The 26,395-nt window shown below is 49.3% G+C and overlaps 3 protein-coding genes across 5 annotated transcripts in view; 1 reads left to right on the forward strand and 2 right to left on the reverse strand.

The window, feature by feature from the left end:
- Positions 1–26,395, forward strand: part of POLD3 (DNA polymerase delta 3, accessory subunit) — a 240,208-nt gene that overhangs the window by 147,202 nt on the left and 66,611 nt on the right. The gene's annotated exons all lie outside the window — the stretch shown is intronic.
- Positions 1–26,395, reverse strand: part of PPME1 (protein phosphatase methylesterase 1) — a 252,123-nt gene that overhangs the window by 55,327 nt on the left and 170,401 nt on the right. The window lies entirely within an intron of this gene.
- Positions 3,059–26,395, reverse strand: part of XRRA1 (X-ray radiation resistance associated 1) — a 41,776-nt gene continuing 18,439 nt past the window's right edge. For all 3 annotated transcript variants that reach the window (XM_053385058.1, XM_053385059.1, XM_053385057.1), the window contains 10 exons: positions 18,450–18,679; positions 17,366–17,406; positions 15,778–15,888; positions 13,762–13,855; positions 12,802–12,920; positions 8,970–10,688; positions 8,001–8,163; positions 6,962–7,077; positions 5,185–5,290; positions 3,059–3,692 (listed from right to left, as the gene is read on the reverse strand). In XM_053385058.1, the coding sequence (XP_053241033.1) occupies positions 3,394–3,692; positions 5,185–5,290; positions 6,962–7,077; positions 8,001–8,163; positions 8,970–10,688; positions 12,802–12,920; positions 13,762–13,855; positions 15,778–15,888; positions 17,366–17,406; positions 18,450–18,679 (2,998 nt within the window). In that variant the 3' untranslated portion in view covers positions 3,059–3,393. The remainder of the gene's footprint in view (positions 3,693–5,184; positions 5,291–6,961; positions 7,078–8,000; positions 8,164–8,969; positions 10,689–12,801; positions 12,921–13,761; positions 13,856–15,777; positions 15,889–17,365; positions 17,407–18,449; positions 18,680–26,395) is intronic.

A 26,395-nucleotide genomic window follows, 5' to 3' on the forward strand; every position in this document is an offset into this window, starting at 1 on the left:
GCAAACTACTACTAGAGTGCTTTTGCCCAAGGTTCTGGCCGACCTGATGCCAAACACAAATCTCTTTGGACATATGAGCCTATAGGCCACTGAATGTATTAAAGGGGCCCTTTAGTCTAGATAGATGTGGGGGGCCTTAATCTTGCAAGGTTGGCTGCCCACCTCATAGCCTAAAAGCGTGCCTGGAGTTTTTGTGTTTTCCTTGCCTTTGAGAGATCTGCCCTCATTTGTTCAGAAACTGACCCAGGCTTGCCTACTTATCAAGGAGAGCACTACCGTTGGGCCTGTTACGTACCCACAGAGGTCAAAGAGAGTCTTGCCATAAATGTCAGTGGGTGTGAACTTCCTGCTTACCGGCTCTTGCCTTTGTCAGACTTTTGGTTCCTGATGAGGTTTAAAAATGGGGTTCTGTTTAAAGCTCAGTTGGGGGGGAGAGATCTTGACAGTGAGTGAATGAATGCAGCTGCCAAAGACACAATCTGACCCTGAAAATCCACTCTGACCCTCCTGGATATCCCTGTTTGGAAAAGGGAGCGATGCAAGTTCTTCAGTTGATTACGGATGTCGGTGGAAATAGCGAAGATGGGGAAAGTGCCAAAAGATTGGATTTTGTACGATGATTGTATTGCATTTTATTATATAACTGTCAGTATTCTTTCTCTTCAAATGTATTGTGGGGCATGTCATGGACTACAGGTCAAACCCAAGCACTTTGTTGAAGTTCTCTCAATGAAGGCAAAGGAAGAGGAAAGTACAAGCCTTAAAGACTTTCTATAATGCATTGATTCCCCCCCCCCCAAAAAAAAGGACAAAAAGCAAACCTGGACATTGCTTCAACGAGCACCTGCAAGGCTTCTTGTTGGGCTTTTTAAAAAGGATCACGCTGGCATCTTGATTTTCATCTTTACTGGTGGATTAAGGCGGCCTTGCCTTCAGGAAGGTGCCACCCAAAACCAGTCTCAGCTCTCGGAGAGGACCAGATGCAGTTGCTTAAAGTAACATTCCTTGCCCAGGAACTGACTGGATGTGAAACTCTGTGCTGAGTCTCCACAGTAAGGTCAAAACTGCACTGCTGAACTCTGCAGCTGGTGCCGCCATCTTCCTAAATGTTGTGTTATTAGGAATCTGATGGAAAACATTGTTCCTTTTCCAACTATTTAAAACACTGCAAGCAGGTTTAGAATTAGCTATCCACTATGCAAACAAAGAAAACACCTTTTTTTGGTTACCATTGGTGGGATTTTGTGTAAGCTAGGTTCTACTGGTGTTTACTGTCAGACTGTTCCCAGAAAAATTGATGTTGCTGCATTTATCTAATTCCCTTCTCCCAACACCGCCCCCCTCCCCCCAGTATGCTTTAAATCATTTTGTGCTTTGGTGTGTATCCTCCGCTTGGTACTTGAAAACCAGTGCAGTACAAGACAAAGCATCATTTTTGAGATCGCAACTGAATCACTGTGGCTTCATCAGATTTTTTGATAAAACAAATCTGTTTACTGAGAAACGAATGTGTGTGTGTGTCTTTATGGGTAAAGATAGACAAGTCTCCCTCGCTAAGTCCTTAGAAATGGATTTGTGGGGGTGGGGGAAGGCGGTTTGCAACAGTAAAAAAGAAAAGAAAAGTGGATGTCCTTTAACCCAACCCAGCTACTGATTCTGACACAATGAAATTGCATGCTTTCCTCAGTTTCCCTCTGACAAGCCCCTCCACCTAAAATAAGATAGTTGAGTTGACCAGGAAATGACTGTGGAGAGTGGATCATTTTTGTAGTTATTCACCCACAACCCCCTTTAGCGTAGTTTTACCTACGTTGCCACCCTGGACAAGGATCAATACTTAACTAGCAGTCAGATAAATTGGAAGGGGGACGGGACTTAGCCCATCTTCCATGCTGATCCAGCAGTGGTGATTTTAACTCTTCTTTAGAGATGCTTTTATTTCTTCCATCTACTTACAAGTTTCTTAGAATTTTCCAAGGGCTACTCAAATGCACATTCAGTAGCCTATGCATCCCTACCTCTGTCTAGTAGTCCCACTGTACCAGCAAGGTAGAATGCAGCCCCAGACTGGCTTGGGTTTCAAGGAATTTTAGAGAGTTCTGTGCAACAAAAATAGATTTCGATCTGAGAGGGTAAAATGTGCTTCATGCACCAGAGAGGGGGCTCACAGAGGAAACAGGCCGAGCTGATCTCTGGGCATGTGCCTTCATGCTCCCATGTACATGCCCAGGGAATGAGATGCAGGCATTCCCACGCATGGGCAAAAGAGAAGTGCTTGAATCTAGAGAAAACATGATGGTGACTCGGTGTGAGGAAGCCAAGCCATTCTGCCTGAGCTCATGGAGGAAAAGCCATGGGACTCGGAAGTCTGGACTATGAGGAAGAATGGGACTGGGTGTGTGTGTCCTGTGTGTACATGGTAGCCTGCCGCTGGGGGTGGCCATTGCCCTTGCCTCTCCCTCCCTGCAGAACTGTACTAATTTAAGTGGTTGCCCTTTGAACCTTGAGTGGTCTTAAGAGGGAATTCTGCCTTGGTAAAAGAAACAGCAAGGTTTGGCCCATGAATTGTTATTGGGTAGTTTAGCTAACTGATCTGAAAAGACCACATCTGCAAATGCCAATTCTCTTCGAGCTCAGAGAGTGGATTGTGAAGTATTACCGGGTACATAAAGCAGAATATTAACTGCACAATTACCTTAAGGATTAAATATTTAATTCCTTTTTTCCCCCCCCTGGAGCCACAGCCTAAGGGGAAAGGAAAGAGTCGGGGCAAGCAGTCGTGAGGTGTCGGGGGCAATTTAAACCTGCAAAGCAAAAGAAGTGTGCAAGGGACAACATGCCCTTTTACCGACTCCTCTGGTTTGGGGCAAGTGGGGAAATGTCTAGCAACTACATGGGCAATTGGGGTGACAAAGCCTTTCTGTGCCAGTCATTGCTTCTATGGAAGGCTGTCTTGGCATGACTTCTTTCCCTCTCCCAACAGATTCTACCAAGGTTCTTCCATCTGAACAATTGTAAAAGGGGGGACTTAGGCCGTAGTCATTCGATAAAACCGGAGGCCCACCATGACACCTTTATTTCACTGCTTTTGCGGCGGCTGCCCGGGTCCAAGTCTCATGATTTAGATGGGAACTGCGTCCTGAAACAGCCTTTCGGAGTGCGCCTAGCGGTTCCCGTCGGTTTTCTGTTGCGCCTCTGAACGTCTGCACCGAAGTGGAGCCTGAACTACTCTTAGCCTGTAACCCCGAGCGGGTCAAACCTTCGCAGAGGGTTTTGAAAGTAGGTAACCTCTGTTCCTATGGCTGCTAGTTACACCACTATGGCCTCCTGGGACAAGGGGCTCTTTGGAAAATACAGCAAATAGCTCTATGTCTTGTAAAAAGAGGAGGTTCTTCAGCAGTCCAGTTTAAATTGAGCTTTCTTCGGATTGGATGGAGAAAATCCTTTCTCCTCCATAGGGACCGAGGATTCTTCAAGCAGGTGCCCACCCACCTCGGCCTCCGGGAGACCCTCGAGCATCAAGTTTTGGCTCGTCTCCTCTGCACTGGTACCCTTCTTACTAATGGCTTTGGACTCGACCTGCTTGTTGCAGCTGGCCACTGCCGCTTTATACTCCTTCCGGAACTCCTTCAGCATCGCCAGGGCCTGCCGGTACTCGCGCCAGTTGTCTTTCTTCCTCCGCAGGATGCACACTGCAAAGAACGCAGGAAAGAAAGGGCCTCTTTGTGCCGTACACAACTAAACTATGGAACTCCCACAGGAGGTAGTGATGGCCACCAACTGGGACATAGCTGTCAACTTTTCCCTTTTCTTGCGAGGAATCCTATTTGGAATAAGGGAATTTCCCTTTTAAAAAGGGAAACGTTGGCAGCTATGCACTGGGATGGCTTTGGAGGACGGTTAGACAAATGCATGGAGGGCTATCGGGGGCTACCAGCCACAATGGCTCTGTTCTGCTTCCAATGTTTCTGAATCCCATTTGCTGGAAACCACAGCAGGGGAGAGGGCCCTTGTGCTCGGATCCTGCTTGCCAGTTTCCCACAGGTATCTGGTTGGCCACTGTGAGAACAGGATTCTCCATTAGATGGGCCCAGTCCAGTAGGCTCTTGTGTTCTTATTAACAGAACCAAACTGCAGTCAGGCAGGTCTATTTTTCATTGCATTTGCATAATATACAGTGGTACCTCGGGTTACATATGCTTCAGGTTACAGACGCTTCAGGTTACAGACTCCACTAACCCAGAAATAGTACCTCGGGTTAAGAACTTTGCTTCGGGGTGAGAACAGAAATCGTGCTCCGGCTGCACTGGGAGGCCCCATTAGCTGAAGTGGTGCTTCAGGTTAAGAACGGTTTCAGGTTAAGAACGGACCTCCGGAACAAATTAAGTACTTAACCCGAGGTACCACTGTATTCTGCTTCTGCCCACTGCGAGAGAGGAGCAAGGGAGGTTAGATGGAAAACAGGTTAGCGTTGCTGTGTGAGTGAGTCTTAATCTCTTTTTAGTCTATTTTTGTTTTAACTTTTTAGAAGGTTTCATAGAATTTTAGAGTTGGAAGGGACATTGTGGGTCATCCAGTCCAACCCCCTGCAATGCAGGAAAGGGCAGCTGCCCCATATGGGGATTAAACCTGCAACCCTGGCATTCTCAGCACCACCTTCTAACCAACGGAGCTAAAAAAGGTAAAGGACCCCTGACAGTTAAATCCACTTGCGAACGACTCTGGGGTTGCGGCGCTCATCTCGCTTTACTGGCCGAGGGAGCCGGCGTTTGTCCACAGACAGTTTTTTCCAGGTCAAATGGCCAGCATGACTAAGCCACTTCTGGTGAAACCAGAGCAGCACACGGAGACGCCGTTTACCTTCCCACCAGAGCGGTACCTATTGATCTGCTTGCACATTTGACGTGCTTTCAAACTGCTAGGTGGGAAGGAGCAGGGACTGAACAACGGGAGCTCACTCCGTCGCGGGGATTCGAACCGCTGACCTTCCAATCGGCAAGCCCTAGGCTGTGTGGTTTAGACCACAGCGCCACCAGCGTCCCCCCCCCCCAGCAACACTAACTGTTGCTCATTTTTCTTAATTTTTCTCACTGATCCTTTTGTTGCTTTACCTTGTTTGTAATCCGCTCAGAGGTTTCTTTCTGCAATCAAGTGGTGCGTTAATTTTATTAAATAAATAAATACCTAGCGGCATCTGTATGATATTCGTCGGGTTGCGCATCTTCAGGAGGATTTCTTCCAGCTTCTGCAGCCGGGTCTTTTCAGCTGGTGGCGGACGGACACTCAAGGCCTGCACAGAAAGCGGATCAAAATGAGAAGGCCACGGACAATCCCCACATCTTCACTTACCGTTCCCTCTATTGGTGATGCTCAGGAGTGCGGGCCGATCCTTATACAATGGTACCTCGGGTTACATATGCTTCAGGTTACAGACTCCGCTAACCCAGAAATAGTACCTCGGGTTCAGAACTTTGCTTCAGGATGAGAACAGAAATTGTGCTCTGGCGGCACGGCAGCAGCAGGAGGCCCCATTAGGTAAAGTGGTGCTTCAGGTTAAGAACAGTTTCAGGTTAAGAACAGACCTCCGGAACGAATTAAGTACTTAACCCGAGGTACCACTGCATAGCCAAAATGGTGCGGGGGGGGGAGTGCTAAAAAACAATGAGGCAGCTGGATGAGGACTGAGCATGCTCAGTGGCCATGGAATGCCCAGTGTCTGCTTTTTATGGGGGGGGGACAGGAGAGGAGGGAGGAATGCAAATGAGCATCCTGGAGGGTGTTGTGTCTGCCTGCCCTTCACGCTCCACGCTGCAACCTTTTGCTGGGGATTGCCCACCGCGGTATAAATAAAGGTAAAGGACCCCTGACAGTTAAGTCCAGTCGCGGACAACTCTGGGGTTGCGGCACTCATCTCGCTTTAGCGGCCGAGGGAGCTGGCGTTTATCCGCAGACAGTTTTCCAGACAGTTGTGGCCAGCAGGACTAAGCCGCTTCTGGAGAAACCAGAGCAGCGCAAAAATCTGTGCCTCCCCCCGCCTTCCATTCTACATCATAGTTGCAGTGTCCCTGAGGTTCTGCACCTAGTGTGACCGAACCGGTTGTGTCCCCCGAAATCCGCCTCTGTTGTCATCTTCCTTAGTGCTATTCTGAATATTGCTTTTTATAGGGTGCAGTAATGGAGGCGGGCAGTGAGTTTACGGAACCTAAAGGGGGGGGGTGGCTCCAGAAAGTTTGGAAGTCACTAATCTAGAGGGTGACCCCAGTACAATTTAGCATTGATATTTTGCAAAGTATTTCACAAAGCGCTTTCTTGATGTGCTTGTTCATTTGACAACACGCCCCCTCCATTTGTATCTTCCCATTTTACAGATAGGGGACTGAGGCAGAGAGGGAACCGTTTGCCAAACACCCCTCCCCTGAGCAGAATTTTGAGCTCCAACCTCCCAGGTCTAGAGGCAAGAGTTTTACTTCCCTGGATACCATTTACCGTATTTTTCGCTCTATAAGACGTACCTTTTTCCTCCTAAAAAGTAAGGGGAAATGTTTGTGCGTCTTATGGAGTGAATGTGTGGTTGATCGCTGGCTCCCTTTCCTGCCCCGGCCCTTGCCCAGGCCTCCATTCTTGAATGTTCTGCAAACGGATACTGTTTGTTTCCCCAGCGACATGAGACTGGCTGATTAGATAATCTGTCTGGAAACAGTAGAAACGGCACCCTTTCCTTTCCTAAAGAAGCTGTAGAACTGTGAGTTGAACCCCATAAAAACAAGATTTTTTCCCTTTGCAAAGTAAGCTGCACAACTTTGAGCTGATCCTCAAAATAACGGGACTTTTCCCCTTTGCAAAAGAAGCTGCATAAGTGTGAGCTGATCCTCAAAAAAACCGGGGGTTTTCCCCTTTCCTCCTCTAAAAACTAGGTGCGTCTTATGGTCTGGTGCGTCTTATGGAGCGAAAAATACAGTACCTTTTTCTCTGCAGGCACATAAGGCTTCTGGTAGCTGTCCAGCCTGGCCTTTGATTCGCGGTACACACGGGGATATCGGAGCGCCTTCTCTAGAGCTTGGACATTGTGCTGTATTCCTGGTTGAAATAAAAATGGGAGCAGAGGGGAAATTGGGGGTGGGAACCATGTTAACGTAAACCCTGTTTAGAAGATCTCTCAGGAATCCAACTAGAAAATAAATTCCACCACGACACCACAAAGCTCTTTAAAATAAGCAACAAGCAATAAGATACACCATCCATCTATTTCTGCATTATGTTAGGGTGGGAAAGAGCAAAAGTCGACTGACCCCCTGCTTCCCCTCCCCATACAAGATTATGAAGGGAAATGAATCCCCTTTACTCCCCCAGCAGAAAGCCCTGAACCTTTTCTCCTCTGCAATTGGAGAGGCTTAATCCACTCTGAAGTGGCCTGCAAATTTAATCCACTTTATCCAAAAAGGGGGAAAGTTATACAGTGGTAGATCGGTTTTCAAATGGTCCGGAAGACCATTCGAGTTCTGAAACGTTCGAAAACCGAAAACACAATACGGAAAATTCGATGTTCGACTTTTGAGGCATGTTTGAAAACCGAAGCGTTTACTTGCAGGTTTACGGCGTTCAAAAACCAAAATGTTCATCAACGGAGATGTCCGAAAGCCGAGGTACCACTGTAGTTGTTTTTAGATTTACCATTCTAGTGAACGGGGACCACAGAGCTTCATTTTACACACAGCAACTCAGCACCCGAAACACAGATCAATGCAGAGAGTACAGAGTGACTTCAAGAAATAGATGTGCATTTTTAAAAACTTGAGTACATACACTAGGTGAATCTTGAGGGCCCATGCAGTGTAGACAATGCAGAGACAGATGGACCTTTGCAAAAGTTAGATGGTAGCTCTCTGTGTGATGGGAGAGGAAAGTTCAACCATGGGCCCCAGCCAAGATCCTTTTGTCAACTGGAACAAGGAAGGTCAAAGCCTGCACTTGACATTTCCAGCAGTCCCAGGTCAACTCACCCACTGGGTCAACGAAATCCGCGCCAGGGTCTCCGCCGAGCAGCTCTTCATAACCCTTGTATTTTTCGGGGACTGGCTGGGCTTCTCTTTTTCCTTTGCCTGACATCTTACGTGGGGATGCCACCCTTTCAGTCTTCGGCAAGGGACCAGACTCCTCGTCCACCTTCAGACCCAAGAAAGAAATGGAGGTATGTGAGAGTCATACACAAAACCCACACAGAAACATATCATTGCTTATTTCAACTCGCTTGTGGAAACAACTCAGAGGCCATGAAAGAAGGAAGATTTAAAGGAACTATTGGAAAGGCTATTCAAGGCAACAGAGATATGAGATGATCAGAGCCCCCCGCCCCCCGAATGTGAAGCATGGGAAGTCCCAACAAATTTTTTTTTATAATTTAGGCAGAATATTTGGACTAGAGGGACGCGGGTGGCGCTGTGGGTAAAACCTCAGCGCCTAGGGCTTGCCGATCGTATGGTCGGCGGTTCGAATACCCGCAGCGCGGTGAGCTCCCGTCTTTCGGTCCCAGCTCCTGCCCACCTAGCAGTTCGAAAGCACCCTTAAGTGCAAGTAGATAAATAGGTACCGCTTTATAGTGGGAAGGTAAACGGCGTTTGCGTGTGCTGCGCTGGTGCCGGCTTGCCAGAGCAGCTTCGTCACGCTGGCCACGTGACCCGGAAGTGTCTTCGGACAGCGCTGGCCCCCGGCCTCTTAAGTGAGATGGGCGCACAACCCGAGTCGGACACGACTGGCCCGTACGGGCAGGGGTACCTATTTGGACTATTTGATATGTCTATGTAGTCCCCAAACATCTGGAGGGCTGAGTTTGGAGATGCCTGCAATATGGACTTCAAACCGGTTTTGGGACGATACATTGTCTAGTGTAAACTACAGGTTGGGATTCTAGAATGGCTTCATTGGTAAACATCTCTTGCTTAAATACTGCGGCACTTTGCCAGCTGACATACCTGCGTCATGAAAATGGATTCTGTTTCCTCTGCCTCCACGAACTCCCCGCTGCCGCTAAACACCTCGCCCTCACTAGAAAGACTATCATATGTTTCAAAAATAGGCTTCGTGCTCGAGTGGACTTTGGCAAAGAGCATGTAAAGCTCCCTAGAAGACGACCCAGACAGGCCACATTCCACAGAAGTTAAGCTGGCTGGTCGAGATTCTGAAAACTCCTCTTCCTCTGATCCATCTTGGGGCTCGGAACCCGATCGGTCGGGTTCTTGGACCGGTGAGGTGGCCGGTGGAACGGGTTCCAGATGATCCTGCCCTCCTGGAGGGGATCCGGTTGGTTGCGAAGTCCAAGAAAGATTCCGTTCAGCTGAAGGAGGGCTTGGCTGGGCCAAGTCCTGTTCCCCTGGAGGGTATCCAGGTGGTGGAACGGGCTCTGGCGGAATCTGCTCTTGTGCACGTGAGGTGGGCAGTGGAGCAGGTTCCAGGTGATCTTGTTCTGCTGGAGGGGATCCAGGTGGTGGAACGGGCTCAGAGGGAGCTGGTTCCTCCAAGCGGGGCATCGATGGAGAGACGGGTTCTGCCAGGTCCTGAGAGGGCTCCACCTGATCTTGCCCTTCTGGAGGAGAAGTGGTTGGCAGGAGAGTCCCAGACAAGTGTGGTGGAACAGGTCCAGGCAAACTTTCGGAAGCTGAGCTGCGTGGCAGAGGTGGCTCCACCTGATCTTGCCCTTCTGGAGGAGAAGTGGTTGGCAGGAGAGTCCCAGACAAGTGTGGTGGAACAGGTCCAGGCAAACTTTCGGAAGCTGAGCTGCGTGGCAGAGGTGGCTCCACCTGATCTTGACCTTCTGCAGGAGAAGTGGTTGGCAGGAGAATCATCGGTGGACCTGCTAAGGTTGATCTAGTAGCTGAGACAAGTTCTGGCAACTCCGGTCCTTGGGGAGCTGAGCTGGCTGGTGGGATGGGTTCCAGGTGTTCACCCTCCACTGCCGGCGGTCCAGCTGGTGGAGAGGCATCAGGAAAGCCCTGTCCCACCGACAGGGATCTGGCTGGAGACCCGGACAAGTCCTGCTCCCCTGCGGGAGAATGAGCTGGTGGAAGAGGTTCTGATCTACTTCGTCCTGGCAAAAGCGAGCTGCGGGGTGGAAACGGCCTCAGCTGATCTGGTTCTGCTGGAGAACCTTCGGAGAGACCCTGCTCTTGCAAAGGCAAAGGTGAGTTGGGAGGAGGGACAGGAGCACCGTGGTCCTGCCCTGGCAAAGACAATGAGATGAACTGAGGCCTCCTGGGCAAGTCTTGTCCCTTTGAAGGAGCTGTGATCAGAGGGCTGGGTTCAGGCAGATTCTCTTCTGGTGGGAGAGGTTCAGGTGGGAGCTGCTCCACAGGAGGTTGAGTGGACGCAACATTTCCAAACACTAAGTCAGCTAGCGAAGACTGGCCTTCAGGAACGTCTTCCAGCTGGTCTTCTGAGAGCTGGTCTGCTGGAGCATCACAAACACAACACTCCAGAGAAGAGGGTGCAGATATTTCCTCCTCCTTAAGAGGCAAGACGGGCTTCTCTGGTTTATACGGTAGTGAAAATCTCTTGATGGGTGGTAAAGGCTCATCCAGACTCGCTCTTTTATTGGGATCCAGGTCTGCACCTGTCCACAGCTGCCAGAAGGTGGTCTCCAGGTGGTCTTCTAGCATCTGAGGCCGCTTTTGGACCTTGGGCAGCTGTGCTTTCACCTGCAAAAGACACAGAAGGCCACGGTGTGATGCATTCTAGACCTGGGAGGACCACAGCGCAGCAGTCTCCTGTCTTTCCAAACCCAGCACCCATCCCTGGCCGCAACCTACAGCTCTTAAAACCCTAATCATTAATCAGCAGAACTGGCACTATTTCAGCTGCCCCATGGTGCCCATTCCACATTTTTAAGAACTTCTTGTCGTTGTTTTGCAATCAAATGGTGCAAAAACTTCATGAAATAAATAACCACAAGTGTCGTTCTTCCTGCACCCTACCCAATCATAGCTGTCAACTTACAGATTTGAAAATAAGGGACCAACAGCCTCAAAAATAAGGGATCAGTAGCCAAAATAAGGGATTTTCCTTAGCTTATGCACATCGGGGCTGCTGTCGTCCTGGCGCGAGGAGTTCCATCGGCCCTTCCCCGCCCGAGAGAGAGGGAGGGAGGGAGGGAGGGAGGGAGACTCTCGCCCGCGAGCCTGGCATGAGGCGGTTGCGGCACAGCCGCAGCCACTGAAGCACCGCCCTTCTCCATCCCTCCCCATCCCCTCCTCTTCCTCCTCCCTCAGGCCGCTTCCTCAGCCACCGCCGCCTCCAGCTTCCCATGGCAGCGCAGCGGAAGTCTCACAAGAGAGGGGCTGCCTGCCCACCTGCCGCCACCTGTCTCCTCATGACGTGCCCCTGAGGGGGAAAAGGGAGAGACGGAGACGCGGCAGCTCGTGCGCACTCTCTCTCTTGCTCTCTCGAGGCGGAGGACCCTGAGCCACCGCTTCCCTCCCGAGCTGGGTGAGCATGAAACCCGGGAAATTTAAGGGACATCATCAACCCCGGACAGCAGCGGGAAATGGCGCTAGTATAAGGGAGTTTTCCGCCAAATAAGGGACGGTTGATAGCTATGCACCCAATCACCGTTGCACTTTTCAGAAACTAAGCAGTGGGAGAAAACGGCACCCCTTTTCCCATTGCAGAGGAGTATGTTTAGGAAGATTTGGGGAATGAACAGAGCTGAGAAAATGATAAGCTGGCAGGGGAAACTCAGGGCTTAAGAGATGGATGGAGGAACCCATAGGCCCTCCAGATGTGGTCAGGCTCCTTCTCCCATCAGCCTCATCCAAAGTGGCCAAGGGTCAGGGAGGATGGGAGTTGGGAGTTCAAAATCTGAAAGGTCCAGAAGTTCCTTATTCTGAGGCTAGAAGGGAATGCATCTGCTGCTGGCAGAACAGGAGTAGGCAGGACTTTGGAAGGGAAGGAATGAGATCTTGGATCTGGGTTGCCAAATAACAACAACTGGTTGTTGTTGTTGTTGTTGTTGTTATTTATTACCCAGGATGGGGGGAGTGGGGGTTACTGGTATGTTTTTCTTCTGGCTTTCATTATGTATTTAGTGTTTTTATCTCGTATTTTTATGCTGTGAACCGCCCTGATACCTTCGGGTGATGGGTGGCGTACAAATTTAATAAATAATAATGAAATAATTCATCCTAAGGCCCAAGGGCAGGTCAGGGCAATTTGATATGAAAACGAGTTTAAAACAAATGACCGCCACAGCAATTGGTCGGGTCCTGAAAATGCACATTTCAGGGGCCAGGGAAAGGAGGCGTGTCTTCAGCTTATGATGGAAACTACGGTATGCAAGGAAGTTGCCAAGCGCACCTTTGTGGGGAGGGAATTCCATGGCTGAGTGTCTGTGACACAGATTGCATTCTCCCAGGCCGCCCCCACCAGCTTGCGCCTGAGAGTGGAGAAACTACTAAGAGGGTCCCCCCTCTGCTGATCTTAGCACCTGGGAGGGTCTGTAGGGGAGCAGCAGTGGGTGGGCAGAAGCTAAAATTCATATATTAAATTGAACTCCATGTGCCAGCCAAATCTTTAGGTTATGAGTCTCTCTCAGCTGCAGGGAGGTTCCTTGGCCCTTCTAAGTTTGATGGGCAACAGCGGAAACATCATCTTCCTCTTGCCCCATTCTCCTCAATAAACAACAACAGAATCATAGAGCTGGAAGGGACCCCACCGGTCATCTAGTCCAACCCCCTGCAATGCAGGAATCACAGAGAATTCCTACGCGCCCGACCTGAAACGGACTTCCTTAACGCCTTCCTAAAGGGCTCCTACCTTCCGGCTAGGCTTGTTGGGTATAAAGATACGTGGCTTTTCCAGTTTTGAAATTTTCTTCCGAACCATTTTAATCCCCAGCTTGTTCTGAAGGAAACTGGTGAGTAAAGGCGGGTCACCTGGAAAGGAAGGGAAGAAAAGAAAAGAAAAGAAAGGGGGAGGGAATCGTTATTAAGCAACTGGGTGGTCTATGTTGAATAGTTTAGCTTCATTTCCATGATGCATTTCGGCTAGCGACAAAGAGGAACCACAAGGTAGCACAGAGAGTGGAGGCAGCTGCAGCAGTGCTGTGCAGACTTGGACTAAAAATTTGCACCTGGGCGCTCCAAACTCTATGAATTCTGCAACCTACATAAAATGTGCAGATTGAGGCAACGTAACTTTATTCTGATGACTTTGCCCTCTTTATTCTGGCTCTCCTAGTCACAGGAAGAGGTGAGATCTGCAGAGCACAGAAAATCTAATTTAGGCAACTTCTGGCTTCTAAGGTTTCACAGCAGGCATTTTCATGCCTATAACCACAGGGACGCAGGTGGCGCTGTGGGTTAAACCACAGAGCCTAGGACTTGCTGATCAGAAGGTCGGCGGCTCGAATCCCCGCGATGGGGTGAGCTCCCGTTGCTCGGTCCCTGCTCCTGCCAACCTAGCAGTTTGAAAGCACGTCAAAGTGCAAGTAGATAAATAGGTACCACTCTGGCGGGAAGGTAAACGGCGTTTCCGTGCGCTGCTCTGGTTCGCCAGAAGCGGCTTAGTCATGCTGGCCATGTGATCCGGAAGCTGTACGCTGGCTCCCTCGGCCAATAAAGCGAGATGAGCGCTGCAACCCCAGAGTCGGTCACGACTGGACCTAGTGGTCAGGGGTCCCTTTACCTTTACCTAACCACAGGGACTAGAAACCTGTTGCTGGCCCTGCCCATAACCACAGGGACTAGAAAATGGTTGCTGCTGTTCTCGTTTTACCGCTGCGCGATGTGGTGAAAGGGTTGCCGTGGAACGTCAGCTCGGTCAGCGATGGGAAAAGAGCCACGGCTAACAAATCTTCCTCGTGTTCGATCTGCAAATCAGAGCACAGCAGTGCTTTCAGGCTGGTAGGTGACTGTGAGTCACGGCTGTGAAAGGGAGCCAGCGTTAAAAGGACCAGCGTTAAGATTTAGGCTTAGGAAGGAGGCTGGTGCATTGGGGCTACCCCACTTCAAAAAGTGGCTCACAGGACCAAATATTTGCACAATCTATCCATCCATCCATCCATCTATCCATCCATCCATCAATCAATCAATCAATCAATCAATCAATCAATCAATTCCTGGACATAGAAAATGCACCCAGCATCAACGAAACAATTCTGAAGATAATGCAGACATTGTATTTAACCTCAGGTAAACATTCATATGCGCATAAACATACTCCACTGATGTGCTGGTGAGAATGGGGGAACAGAGGCACCTATAGACACTTGTGGTGGACATGCACAAAAGTGGCAAATTGGGGGGAACAAGTGTTTAATGCGATAAGTAAAATTACTCATCAGCATATCATGAAGTCTCCAGAGCCTACGCTACAGAGCCTGTATTTAAACGACGACTGAAATCAGGGCTTGGTGGATGAACCGGTAATTGAATTTCATTTAGTGGCAGCGCATAGGGTTATAGCCGCATTCAGAAGAGTATTAAAGGGTGTACATTTGAACACTTGGTACATGGGAGGGTGCCGTATTGCCCTGAGGGGAAAATTGCCTCACAAATTAAGACTGGCAGGGGGAAGAAAGCAGAGAGGTGCCTTTGCTGGAGCTTCATTTCGTTCACAAATCACCCAGGAAAGCAAAGACCAGATCCAAAGGCAACTTGTGGGTCACTTCATAAGAACATGTTTTACAGATGGATAGATACTATTTTAAGTTGTGGTGCATGTATAGGAATATAGGCCTTCGTAATATATATATTGGGGGGGGTTCTTTCTTTTGAGAAAGAAAGAAAGAAAGAAAGAAAGAAAGAAAGAAAGAAAGAAAGAAAGAAAATTTGCATGTCAGGGAGAAGGGTTCTAGCCTTTTCTCCTCCGTGAGGGGTCTAGATTTCAGTCTGGAAGGTTGGTTTTTTGGGGGGTGGTTTTTTATGAAGAAGAATGATGGGCAACAACTTGCAACTCTGAAGTGCCATAGAGATTTGCCACCTCTGTGAGAACTTGTTCTTAGTGGTGGCGTCTGAGTGTTGTCATAATATTTTCTAGGCATGGCAGAGCATCTTCTTGGCATGCAAAGGTGTTTCCTGCCCCACTCCATACTGAGTGTGGTCTCCTCTGCCACCAGAAGTACCTCCCGGGGAGGGGCTTTGAAGCCTGAGGTCCTCTAGACACCTGAAAGAGCGTCTCCACTCCCATCGTTCAGCCCGGTCACTGAGGTCCAGCTCTGAGGGCCTGAAAGACCTACATTGACTCCCAGTATGTTTCCAAGCACAATTCAAAGTGTTGGTGCTGACCTTTAAAGCCCTAAACGGCCTCGGCCCAGTAGACCTGAAGGAGCATCTCCACCCGTATCATTCAGCCCAGACACGGAGGTCCAGCGCCGAGGGCCTTCTGGCAGTTCCCTCCCTGCAAGAAGTGAGCTTACAGGGAACCAGGCAGAGGGCCTTCTGGGTGGTGGCACCCGCCCTGTGGAACGCCCTCCCACCAGATGTCAAGGAAATAAACAACTATCTGACTTTTAGAAGACACCTGAAGGCAGCCCTGTTTAGGGAAGTTTTTAATGTTTGAAGTTTTATTCTGTTTTCAGTTCTGTTGGGAGCCGTCCAGAGTGGCTGGGGAAACCTAGCCAGATGGGCGAGGTATAAATAAAATGATGATGATGATGTTGAGTACTAGAAGCCAGGTCCTCCAACGGGGCGATATAAGATCGTAGCGATTCCTAGACAAACCCGCCTCTACCACTTAGTTGCAAAAAAACAGTGTGTCTCGTTTACAATGGAAAAGGAAGGATCCAGTCACCTGGTTGTTGGCCAGGCTGAGAAACCTCAGCTCCGGTAGGGGAAGAGTGAACTCGGGGTTGAAACTGGCACAGGACGCCTTAGAAGCGATCTGCGGTGAAGGAGAACTGTCCTGAAAGGAAGGCAGAGGAGAGGTGAGAAACAGAAACCAGGCCACCAAAGAAGAGGAGCTGCCCCAATGCATCATGGGTTGTCGTGATCCACCCCCTTAGAATCTCTGCGTATGGGCGTGTCAGTCTCTCCCTGGGACTGTCCAACTCCAGAAGGCAAGTGGTGGCTCTGTGATGCCACCTGACAATAACATATAATATTAATACCTTTATTGTCAATGTACAACCTATGTACAGTGGTACCTCGGGTTACATATGCTTCAGGTTACATACGCTTCAGGTTACAGACTCCGCTAACCCAGACATATTGCTTCAGGTTAAGAACTTTGCTTCAGGATGAGAACAGAAATTGTGCTCCGGCGGCGCGGCAGCAGCAGGAGGCCCCATTAGCTAAAGTGGTGCTTCAGGTTAAGAACAGTTTCAGGTTAAGTACGGACCTCCGGAACGAATTAAGTACTTAACCCGAGGTACCACTGTACAATGAAATTAACCGAGCGTCCCCACCCAAACACTCAATTTCATTGCACTTTATGTGCTTGTCGCACAACACACCAACCCCGAAAGTCAGTTGCATTATATTATTTTCCGTTCAGCAGCCTAACAGCCCACAGATAGAAACTGTTTTTTAGCCTGTTGGTATGACTGGTTATACTTCTATATCTCCTGCCCGAGGGTAGAAGATTGAAGAGGTGCTGAGAATCGTCCCTGAGAATTTCTCACTCTCCTAAGGCATCGATCCCTTGCGATGTCATCTAGCGGGCCCAGGGGACAGCCCATAATATCATGTGCTGTGTTCACGAACCTTTGTAAAGATATGTGGGTAGTACCAGACTTCGGGGAATCAGATTCCCTCCCCCAGTGGCAGTAAATAAGCAGATCAAACAAAAGGAGCGTTCTTACCAGCTGAAAAAAGGTAAAGGACCCCTGACAGTTAAGTCCAGTCGTGAACAACTCTGGGGTTGCGGCGCTCATCTCGTTTTACTGGCCGAGGGAGCCGGCATTTGTCCGCAGACAGTTTTTCCGTGTCATGTGGCCAACATGACTAAGCCGCTTCTGGCGAAACCAGAGCAGCGCACAGAAACGCCATTTACCTTTCCGCCACCTATTTATCTACTTGCACTGGTGTGCTTTCGATCAGAAGGTCAGTGGTTCGAATCCCTGCGACGGGGTGAGCTCCCGTTGGTCGGTCCCTGCTCCTGCCAACCTAGCAGTTCGAAAGCACGTCAAAGTGCAAGTAGATAAATAGGCACCGCTCCGGCAGGAAAGTAAACGGCGTTTCCGTGCACTGCTCTGGTTCACCAGAAGCGGCTTAGTCATGCTGGCCTCATGACCCGGAAGCTGTACGCAGGCTCCCTCGGCCAATAAAGCGAGATGAGCACCGCAAACCCAGAGTTGTCCGCGACTAGACCTAACGGTCGGGGTCCCTTTACCCTTTACCTAGACCGATGAGAATGACTTGAAAGAAAAGAAAAATCTTACCTGTGTTGGTAGGTCTGGGGACCAGGATGGAAAGATAACTTCTGTTTTTTGTAAAAAATAAAATAGAGAAAGAGGAATATCAGTATCAAGATGCTGAATACAGGTGAAGGATAAACAGGACTAAGATGGCAGCCCTAACCATGGCTATATCCTATGAGATTCAATGGGGCACTTTCAAAGAAACCATGAGCTGTAACCAAGGGTTGTTCCTGACTTGCTGTTCATGGTTGTTTTTGGGGCTCATCAAGCTCAGTACTGTCTATTAGTATTGTTGTTGCTGCAGCTGTTGTTACCACCTCGCATTTCATTGCTCCTACACATACTGAAAAGCCTTCACTTTTCAATAAATTGATTAGATGGTCTTCCTTCGCTTGTGCTAACTAGGTCTGTCAATTCTATCATTTGCACTGTCCCTCGGCTAGCCATACGTCTAATGTCAAAGAGTTAAGATTTTCACCCAATTAATAGCCATACAAGTGGCTATCAATACCGCATTGGCCCGAATATAAGCCTCACTTTCCCCCCCAAATACTGACCGTGGAAAAAGTGTGGCTTAAATTTGCGACTTTACCAAAAATTGGCTTTTACGATATTGCTGCTGAAACAGACATACAGTAAAATGGAAAGGGTTTGAGTGCCTGCGGAATTTTATGGGAGTAGCTTATATTCGGGTGAGGCTTATATTCAGGCCAATACGGTAAATTATTATTATTATTATTATTATTATTATTATTATTATTATTATTATTTTATATCCTGCCCTCCCCAGCCGAAGCCGGGCTCAGAGCGGCTAACAACAGTAAAATGATACAACATTCTAAAATCATTTCATTATAAAATCAGTTCAAATCAGATTAATGGCAGCCATTGGGCTAGAGTTCTGTGAGGATTGCCAAAATGTACTGTCAGTTCTCTTATCTTTGGATAAAACCTGGTCCTTAAATTAAAATTTTATGCTGTTAATAAATGGCTTATGTTTTGCTTCTTTTTTGTTTCCTATGCTTGGTTCGCTTCTTTCACCATCATCCGCGGGGGCGAGGAGCACCATTGCACTACAAAGGAATAATATATAATTATGGCCCACCAGTCCTGTCTGGGTCCTTGCTGTTTTGGAAGACAATGTACTCCGGCTGCCCAGCACCAGCCGGGGACTTATCCTGGCGGATCTGTTTCCCAGCACTCTTGCGGCTGCGCAATCCTTCCCTAATGCCCGACTTGGCGGATAAAGGATGGATGGAGAATCGGCCGCTGTCCAAGTGGTGGAGATACGGCACCTCTCTGATTCCGTTTCTGTCCAAGTTTAACTGCTTCAGGCTGAAATGGAAACAAGGAGGCCAGTAGTAAGGCCAAGGTTTGCAGAACTCCTGCAGGGCAAGGCGCAAGACTGTTTTCCAATTATTACTATATAATATTATTGCTAAATTTATTGGTCACTTTTTGCCACGTGACTTACAAGACGACTTACCAAAAAAATAATCATATATGAAAACTTGGGGTGGGTGGGGAATACAGTACAGTGGAACCTTGGGTTACATACGTGTCAGGGAACTGCCATCGGAGAAACAGGAGGTGAAAGGGCTCACAGAGGCTGAGAGAGACTTATCAGCTGGGGAGGGAACCAGCAGGGGGAGAGGAAGGGCTCCAAGGGAAAGTGAGTCGGAGGGAGGGCTCAGAGACACTTCCAGCGAAAATAGCGGGGAGGTTTCAGGACCTCCCATAGGGACACCCACTCCTCGCCGGAAACTGTCACGCCGAGAGTCCAGAAGACGCGTTTCCGTTAAGGAACTTTTATGCTGGAAGAAGTTCCGTAAACGCCCACTGTCCGATTCTACGAGCGACTGATGGAGCCATGCCTAAGGAGCTCCGTCACAGACAGAGGTTTGTGGACTTAGCCAAACTCTGAGGGACTAGGACTTTATGCACAAGCAGCTCATCATCCCATCACAGCAATCGGACAGTCCCTGAAAGCAGCTTGTGCAGAGAGGCATCATGAGCAACCCAGCCGGAGCCGGGGGAGCAGGAGGAGCTGGAGAGGGTCCAAGCCTGGAAGAAAGGTACTGGGTGTTGGAGGTCCAGCTAGCGCTGCAAACGGCGAGGCTAGAGGAAAGGAGGGCGCAGGATGCAGAAAAGGCAAAAGGCGCCCCACTAGCAAGAAAGATGCCAGGATTGGTGCAGAAGTTTGGGGGGGACCCCAGGAACTATCAAGCCTTTAGGACAGAGATGCAGTATGCTCTCAATCTGCAGTTTGACGACTTTCCCGACGAGGCATCGCGAGTGGCGTTTGTGGTTGGCCATCTCGAAGGGGGGGCGAGAGACTGGGTTAGACCCCTGATGGCAGGGAATAGTGAAATGCTGAAGGACACGAGGAAGTTTTTTCGCGCCATGGATTTGATGTTTTCCAGCGAGATTGAGCAGGGAGTGGCGCGCAGACAGTTGATGGCTTGTAAACAGGGGATCGGTTCGTGAGTACTGGACTGAGTTTACCATGCTGATACATAAATTGGGGTGGGACCTATCGGCGGAACCCATTCAAATGCTTTTCGAAGAGGGGCTTTCTTCGGCGGTGAAAGACGAACTTTCCCGGGCGCCCAGGGCGGAGTCTATGGACCAGCTGACCAAATCAGCGCTGACCATTGGAGCGCACCAGGAGGCGAGAGCCTTGGAGAAGCGGGAAGGGAAAGGAGAGCGTTGGAGGGATTTCCGCATTCCAGAGATTCCGGAGCCAAATTGCCCGCCAGGAGAGCCGATGGAAATTGGAACAGCGCGCGCGCAGTTTCAAATCCCAGTGAAGGGCGGAAGAAGGAGGGGAAGAGCACCAAGAAATGTTATCTCTGCCAGCAGCCAGGTCACTTTGCCAGAGTCTGCCCGCAAAGAAAGGAATGGCAAGGGATGGCGGGAGCTGTTGGGGGAAAGGAGGAAGGAGTCCAGGAGCAAGTAAAAGCCAACGCCTGGCTGCCACCGTCAGGGCACAGCAGCCAGGCCAAGGAGCAGTAAAAGTGCCCACGCCAGAACCTCCAAGACCAGCCCTAGTGATAGAGGTGTTGCTAGAGCTGGCAAACGGACACCCACTAAAGACAAAGGCGCTATTGGACTCAGGCAGCTCCTGTAATTTTATGAGTAAGGAGTTTGCAGCTGAACACCAGATACAGATACTCCCTTTAAGTAACCCCCTGCAGGTGACCACGATCGATGGGAGGGAGCTGTTGGGAGGAGAAGTTAGCCTACAGACCGTCCCAATGGTTATGAGGGTGACCAGGCACACCGAAAGGATAGCGTTCAATGTGGCCACCCTGGGAGGGGCTCCCGTTATTTTGGGAATGAGCTGGCTAGCGTTGCATGATCCGCTAGTGGGCTGGCATCAGAGAGTGGTCTCCTTTGGGTCAGCACATTGCCTGGAACACTGCAAAGAGGGAAAGGTGCCGGAAGGGGCAAAAGCCTTTCTAGCAGGGACGGAAGTAACGGACAAAGGGAAGGTGCCCAAACAATACGCTGACCTGAGCAAGGTCTTCAGCGAAAGGGAAGCAGATAAACTACCACCGCATAGAGCCTTTGACTGCCAAATCAACCTGGTCCCTGGAGCCCAGCTCCCAGTGGGCAAGCTGTACGCCATGTCAGACAGGGAAATGCAGGAGTTAAGGGAGTTTATTGATAAAAACCTGAAGAGAGGCTTCATCAGAGAGTCCAGAGCGGTGGGGGGCAGCCCAGTGTTTTTTGTGGACAAAAAACACACGGATAAACCCAGACTTGTAGTGGACTTTAGAGCCTTGAATGCAGTGTCAGAACCAGTGGCTTTCCCCATGCCCAGAATTGATGACATTTTGACCAGGGTGAGGAAGGGAAAGATATTCACTAAACTGGACCTGAGAGGGGCATACAACCTGATACGGATAAGGAAAGGGGATGAATGGAAAACCACCATGTTCACCCCTTTGGGGGCTTTTGAATATTTAGTTATGCCCTTCGGATTACAAGGAGGCTCAGCATGTTTTCAATCGTTCATGAACTGTTACGAAAAAGGAGCAATGCAGAAGCAAGCACCAGGTGGCTGGAATGGTAAACAGGATATGGCTGTTATTGGATTGTCCCGTGGGAAACTGGGACTGTCTGTAAAGTGCTCTGAGAGCCGGATGTTACCTCAGAGCAGCACATGACCCTGTACTGGAAGTACATGGGTGGAGTCTTTTCTCTCTCTGCAGCAGGGAAGCAGAGTGTGCAGACATGTTTCTCTGTACTGGTGAAAGACAGGAATAAAGACATGTAGATATATTTCTGTCTGTCTCATTCCCCCCCCCCTGGAGATGGGAGGGGGAGTGGTGGTGTGTTCTCTTCACGTTGAGGAGAATCGCCAAAGAGACCTCCTTTGATCTTGCCGGCAGACGCTGGCAGGAGGTCTTAAGGATTCAAGCCGGGCACCTGGAGGGTGGCCAAATTCCTCTGGACTAAGAGCTGAGCTGGAGGCTCTGGATTTTGGCTTGAATCCCGACAACTGGTAGCAGAGGATGGTTTCGATCCATGAGAATCTGCATGAGAGGTGAGAGGTCGATGAATCGTTGCCATCCTCTGCACCTAAGGAGATAAAGAAAAGCGTCTGCCTGCAGCCAAAAGCTCAACAGACAGCTGGACACCGAGAGGAGTGTGTTTCAAGGCAACGGAGAAGGTATGCTGCATTTCGGGCAAGAGAGAATGAACGCAGAAAGATTTATTTTCTGGTTCACAAGAAAGAGCTGCGTTTGAAAAAAACAACAGCTCTGAAAGAGCAACCTTGCATACCAGGAATTCCTGTGGTTTAGATAAGGAGTTCCGTCCTGAGCAGGTTGCTAGGCAACGTCTGCCAGTTACTGAGTGGCCTAAAAAGAGCCTGGGAAATCGAAAGTGTATCTGCGCAGCTGTGCAAGGGTTTTGAAAAAACAGCCCAAAGGCAAGCCTGCCAGTGAAGCAGTAAACAAAGACTTTTGGAGGTTTACTGGCTTGAAAAGTGAAAGCTGGCTTGAGATTGAGTGTAAAGCTGCCCCTTGGATTCAGCATGGATGCCAAGAAGGGGGGAGTGCCCCTGAATGCCGTGGTTCTAGATGAACACAGCCGGCATGCTGCACTGGAAGAAAAGGACAGGGGGAGGGAGGAACGGAGTTCTAATTCCCCCGCAGATGAGGCTACTGGAGAGAATGCTGTAGCTTTGAATGTTGTCCAGTGTTACAGTTGTGGACAGGCTGGGCATCTTCAGCGGAGCTGTAAGAAGCCACGTCAGCCAAAAGGAGCGAAGGGCCGCTCAGCAAAGCCTGAGGCGTCAGGCAAAGGTCGTACCAAGCCTATGGTGAAACCTGGAAAGGCTTTGATGGCGAAAGGAACCACGCCAGATGTTGGGAACGCGTTTATTATCGACACTGCAGCGACAGTTCATATGTCTCCACACAAAGAACTCTTTTCAACGTTTAAGAAGCAAAGCTTCACTGTGACACAGGCCAATGGTCAGGAGCTAGAAGCGGCCGGCGTGGGGACTGTCTATCTTAAGAGTCTGGACTTGACAATAAACAATGTTTACTTGGTTCCTGAATTGAAGTTCAATCTGCTGAGTGTTTCGCAGATTGCAAAGAGAGGACTGAAACTGTCCTACGATGCTGAGAGCTGCGAGATCTACAAAGATGGAGAGTTATTTCTTTCAGCCAGGGAGAAGGATGGACTTTATTTGTTGACTTTTGCACAAAGTGATTACATGGAATGTAATTCATCTGTGTCTAACCAAGTTTCTCTTGCAGGTGTGAGCAAGAAGAAGACCGGAGTCAACAGAGCATTTCAGCGGGTGTATGCTGATGTGATTGGTCCTCTAGAACCATCTAGAGGCAATGCAAGATATTATCTTGTGTGTGTGGATCATTTCTCTAACTATGTCTGGGTTTATGTGTTGAGAAAGCCAAAGGAAGCCTTAGAGAGGTTTCAGGAGTTTTGTGACAAAGTTGAGAGTATGCATGATGCTAACATTGATTGTCTATTCACAGATGAGAAGCAGATTTTTCTTTTGCAGGATTTCCAGAGGTTCCTGCAGAAGAAGGGGATCAGACACAAGATTGCTGTTTCAGCGGAAGCGTGGAACAGGGGTGTCTGTGTACGGGTGAACAGAGAATTGCAAAAGGGGATGGAAGCGCAATTGCTAAGTTCACATCTGCCACATGAGTACTGGGCCGAGTCTCTAATGTCGTTCTGTTATACGAAAGTGAGAAAGGTTTCAAAAGAGTTGGGAAGTTCTCCTTTTGAGAAACTGTTCCACAGAAAACCTTCTGTTGCCCATTTCAAGGTTTTCGGGTCTCATGTGAGAACAGAAGCTCCAGGTGGAGTAAAGAATGCCAGAGGCATTTTTGTGGGGTATGAAAAGGGTCTCTACAGAGTAATTTTGTCTGAATCTGGTCAGGTGATTCTCACAAAATTTCTAGAGAGTGCTCCTGAACAGGAGAGAGTGATAGTACACACTTTTCCCACTGATGACGATTCAGGTGATGATGATTTCACTGATTTCAGCTGTACTGAAAGTGATGACACTGATAGCTCGGAGAGCTCAATTGTCACAGTCATTGAGAGGAAATCTCACACAATAGATAGGCCTTCACAACTGAAGGATGAACCACTGTTTACCATTGGAACTAGTTCTCCAAAGAGTCCTGAGACTGGACCAGTGAGCAGAGAGGATCAGCACCTCATACGTAGGTCTGAGAGAGTAACAAAGGGTCAACCACCCAAGAGGTACTCAAAAGAGTTTGCATGTGTTGCTGTTGTAAACAACCGAGGACAGGTTGGAGCTGTGTCTAAGTCAGAGACAAAGACACAACAGAAAGTTGCTAGCCAAGGTAATGCAGATGCACTCATTCCTTGGAAACCAAACAACCAGAGAGGTACACTGGGGAAACCAGTGGCGGGGAGTTCCAAGGGTGGAACTGAAACAGCAGGGGAGTGTTATGTGTATAACAACTGTTTGTTTTCTTCTCTGGATCATGCTTTGCTTGCTGCAACACGCATTGATTCTTTTGGGGGAGGATGTTACGAAAAAGGAGCAATGCAGAAGCAAGCACCAGGTGGCTGGAATGGTAAACAGGATATGGCTGTTATTGGATTGTCCCGTGGGAAACTGGGACTGTCTGTAAAGTGCTCTGAGAGCCGGATGTTACCTCAGAGCAGCACATGACCCTGTACTGGAAGTACATGGGTGGAGTCTTTTCTCTCTCTGCAGCAGGGAAGCAGAGTGTGCAGACATGTTTCTCTGTACTGGTGAAAGACAGGAATAAAGACATGTAGATATATTTCTGTCTGTCTCATTCCCCCCCCCGGAGATGGGAGGGGGAGTGGTGGTGTGTTCTCTTCACGTTGAGGAGAATCGCCGAAGAGACCTCCTTTGATCTTGCCGGCAGACGCTGGCAGGAGGTCTTAAGGATTCAAGCCGGGCACCTGGAGGGTGGCCAAATTCCTCTGGACTAAGAGCTGAGCTGGAGGCTCTGGATTTTGGCTTGAATCCCGACGTCCTGGGACCTCTGCTCTACAAGAATTGCGTGGCCTTCCTAGATGACGTGTTGATATATTCAGAGAATGAGGAGCAGCATGTAAAGGATGTCAGGGAAGTGCTGAGCCAACTGCAAGCAAACCAGCTGTGGGTGAAATTGGAGAAGTGTCAGTTTCACACCAAGGAGGTGGAATTCCTGGGGTACCGCTTGTCAGACAAGGGATTAGCCATGGATCCAGGCAAGGTCCAGGCGGTGCTGGAATGGAAGACACCGAAAACGAAAAAGGATGTGCAAAGGTTCTTAGGGTTTGGGAACTTTTACCGTAAGTTCATCAAGAACTTTGCCCACTTAACGGCTCCCATCACGGACTGTCTCAGCAGCAAGAAGAAATTTGTTTGGACGGCGGAGGCGGAGCAAGCATTTGAGGAATTGAAAAGGGCATTCGCTTCGGAAGAACAGCTTCTGCATGTGGATTTACAAAAACCAATGAGAGTGGAAACTGATGCATCAGACCGGGCGGTGGGGGCGGTGCTTCTTCAGCCGGGGAAGAATAAGTCGGAGTGGAGACCGTGTGCCTTCTTTTCGCGTAAGCTAAACAAATCCGAGAGGAACTACACCGTATATGACCGAGAACTACTCGCCATTCACGAAGCGTTCCGGAGATGGAGACATTTACTAATTGGTGCACAGCATAAGGTGCAAGTGTGTACGGACCACAAGAATTTGGAGTATTGGAGAACGGCACGAGTGCTCAACCAACGACAAGTGAGGTGGGCCCAGGAGTTCTCCAAATTCCATTTTGAAATTTGCTATGTGCCAGGTCCAGAAAACGTCAGAGCGGACGCTCTCTCACGCAAACCTGAATATTTGGAGGGGGAGGGAGCACCTGAAGAGAGACATATCATCCCAGAGGACCGCTGGGTGTGTGGGGCGGCCTGGGTGGGGCAAAGGGAACTGGTAGAGGGAACGGTGAATGATGAATACGCCCAGAATAAGCTCAGAGGTTTAAGGAGAGAGGGAGAAGACCCCGGAGGTTTTGAAGAAAGAAACGGGGTATTGTATTACAAAGGGGCACTTTATATACCCGAAGGGGAATTGAGGGGGAGAGTACTCAAACAGCTGCACGACAACCCCACAGCGGGGCATTTTGGGCAACACAAGACCATGTGGTTGGTGACCAGGGAATTTTGGTGGCCCAAGGTGAGGGAGGATGTACGGGAGTATGTAAGAGGGTGTGACCAATGCCAGAGAGCCAAAGGAGAAAGGCGGGCGCCGGCGGGGTTATTAGAACCGTTACCCACACCAGAACGACCGTGGGAGGCGGTATCGATAGATTTTATGACTGATCTGCCTAAATCCCAGGGGAAAACCGCCATACTGGTCGTAGTAGACCTGTTAACTAAGATGGGCCACTTTGTAGCTTGCTCACATGCAGTCACGGCGGAAGAGACAGCGAAATTGTTTGTAGAACATATTTTTAGGCTGCATGGCGCCCCCTTGAGGGTGGTCTCCGACAGAGGGAAACAGTTCACGTCCAGGTTCTGGA

Source organism: Podarcis raffonei, chromosome 4 (genome assembly GCF_027172205.1).
Source record: "Podarcis raffonei isolate rPodRaf1 chromosome 4, rPodRaf1.pri, whole genome shotgun sequence".
In the NCBI taxonomy this organism is placed as follows: domain Eukaryota; kingdom Metazoa; phylum Chordata; class Lepidosauria; order Squamata; family Lacertidae; genus Podarcis; species Podarcis raffonei.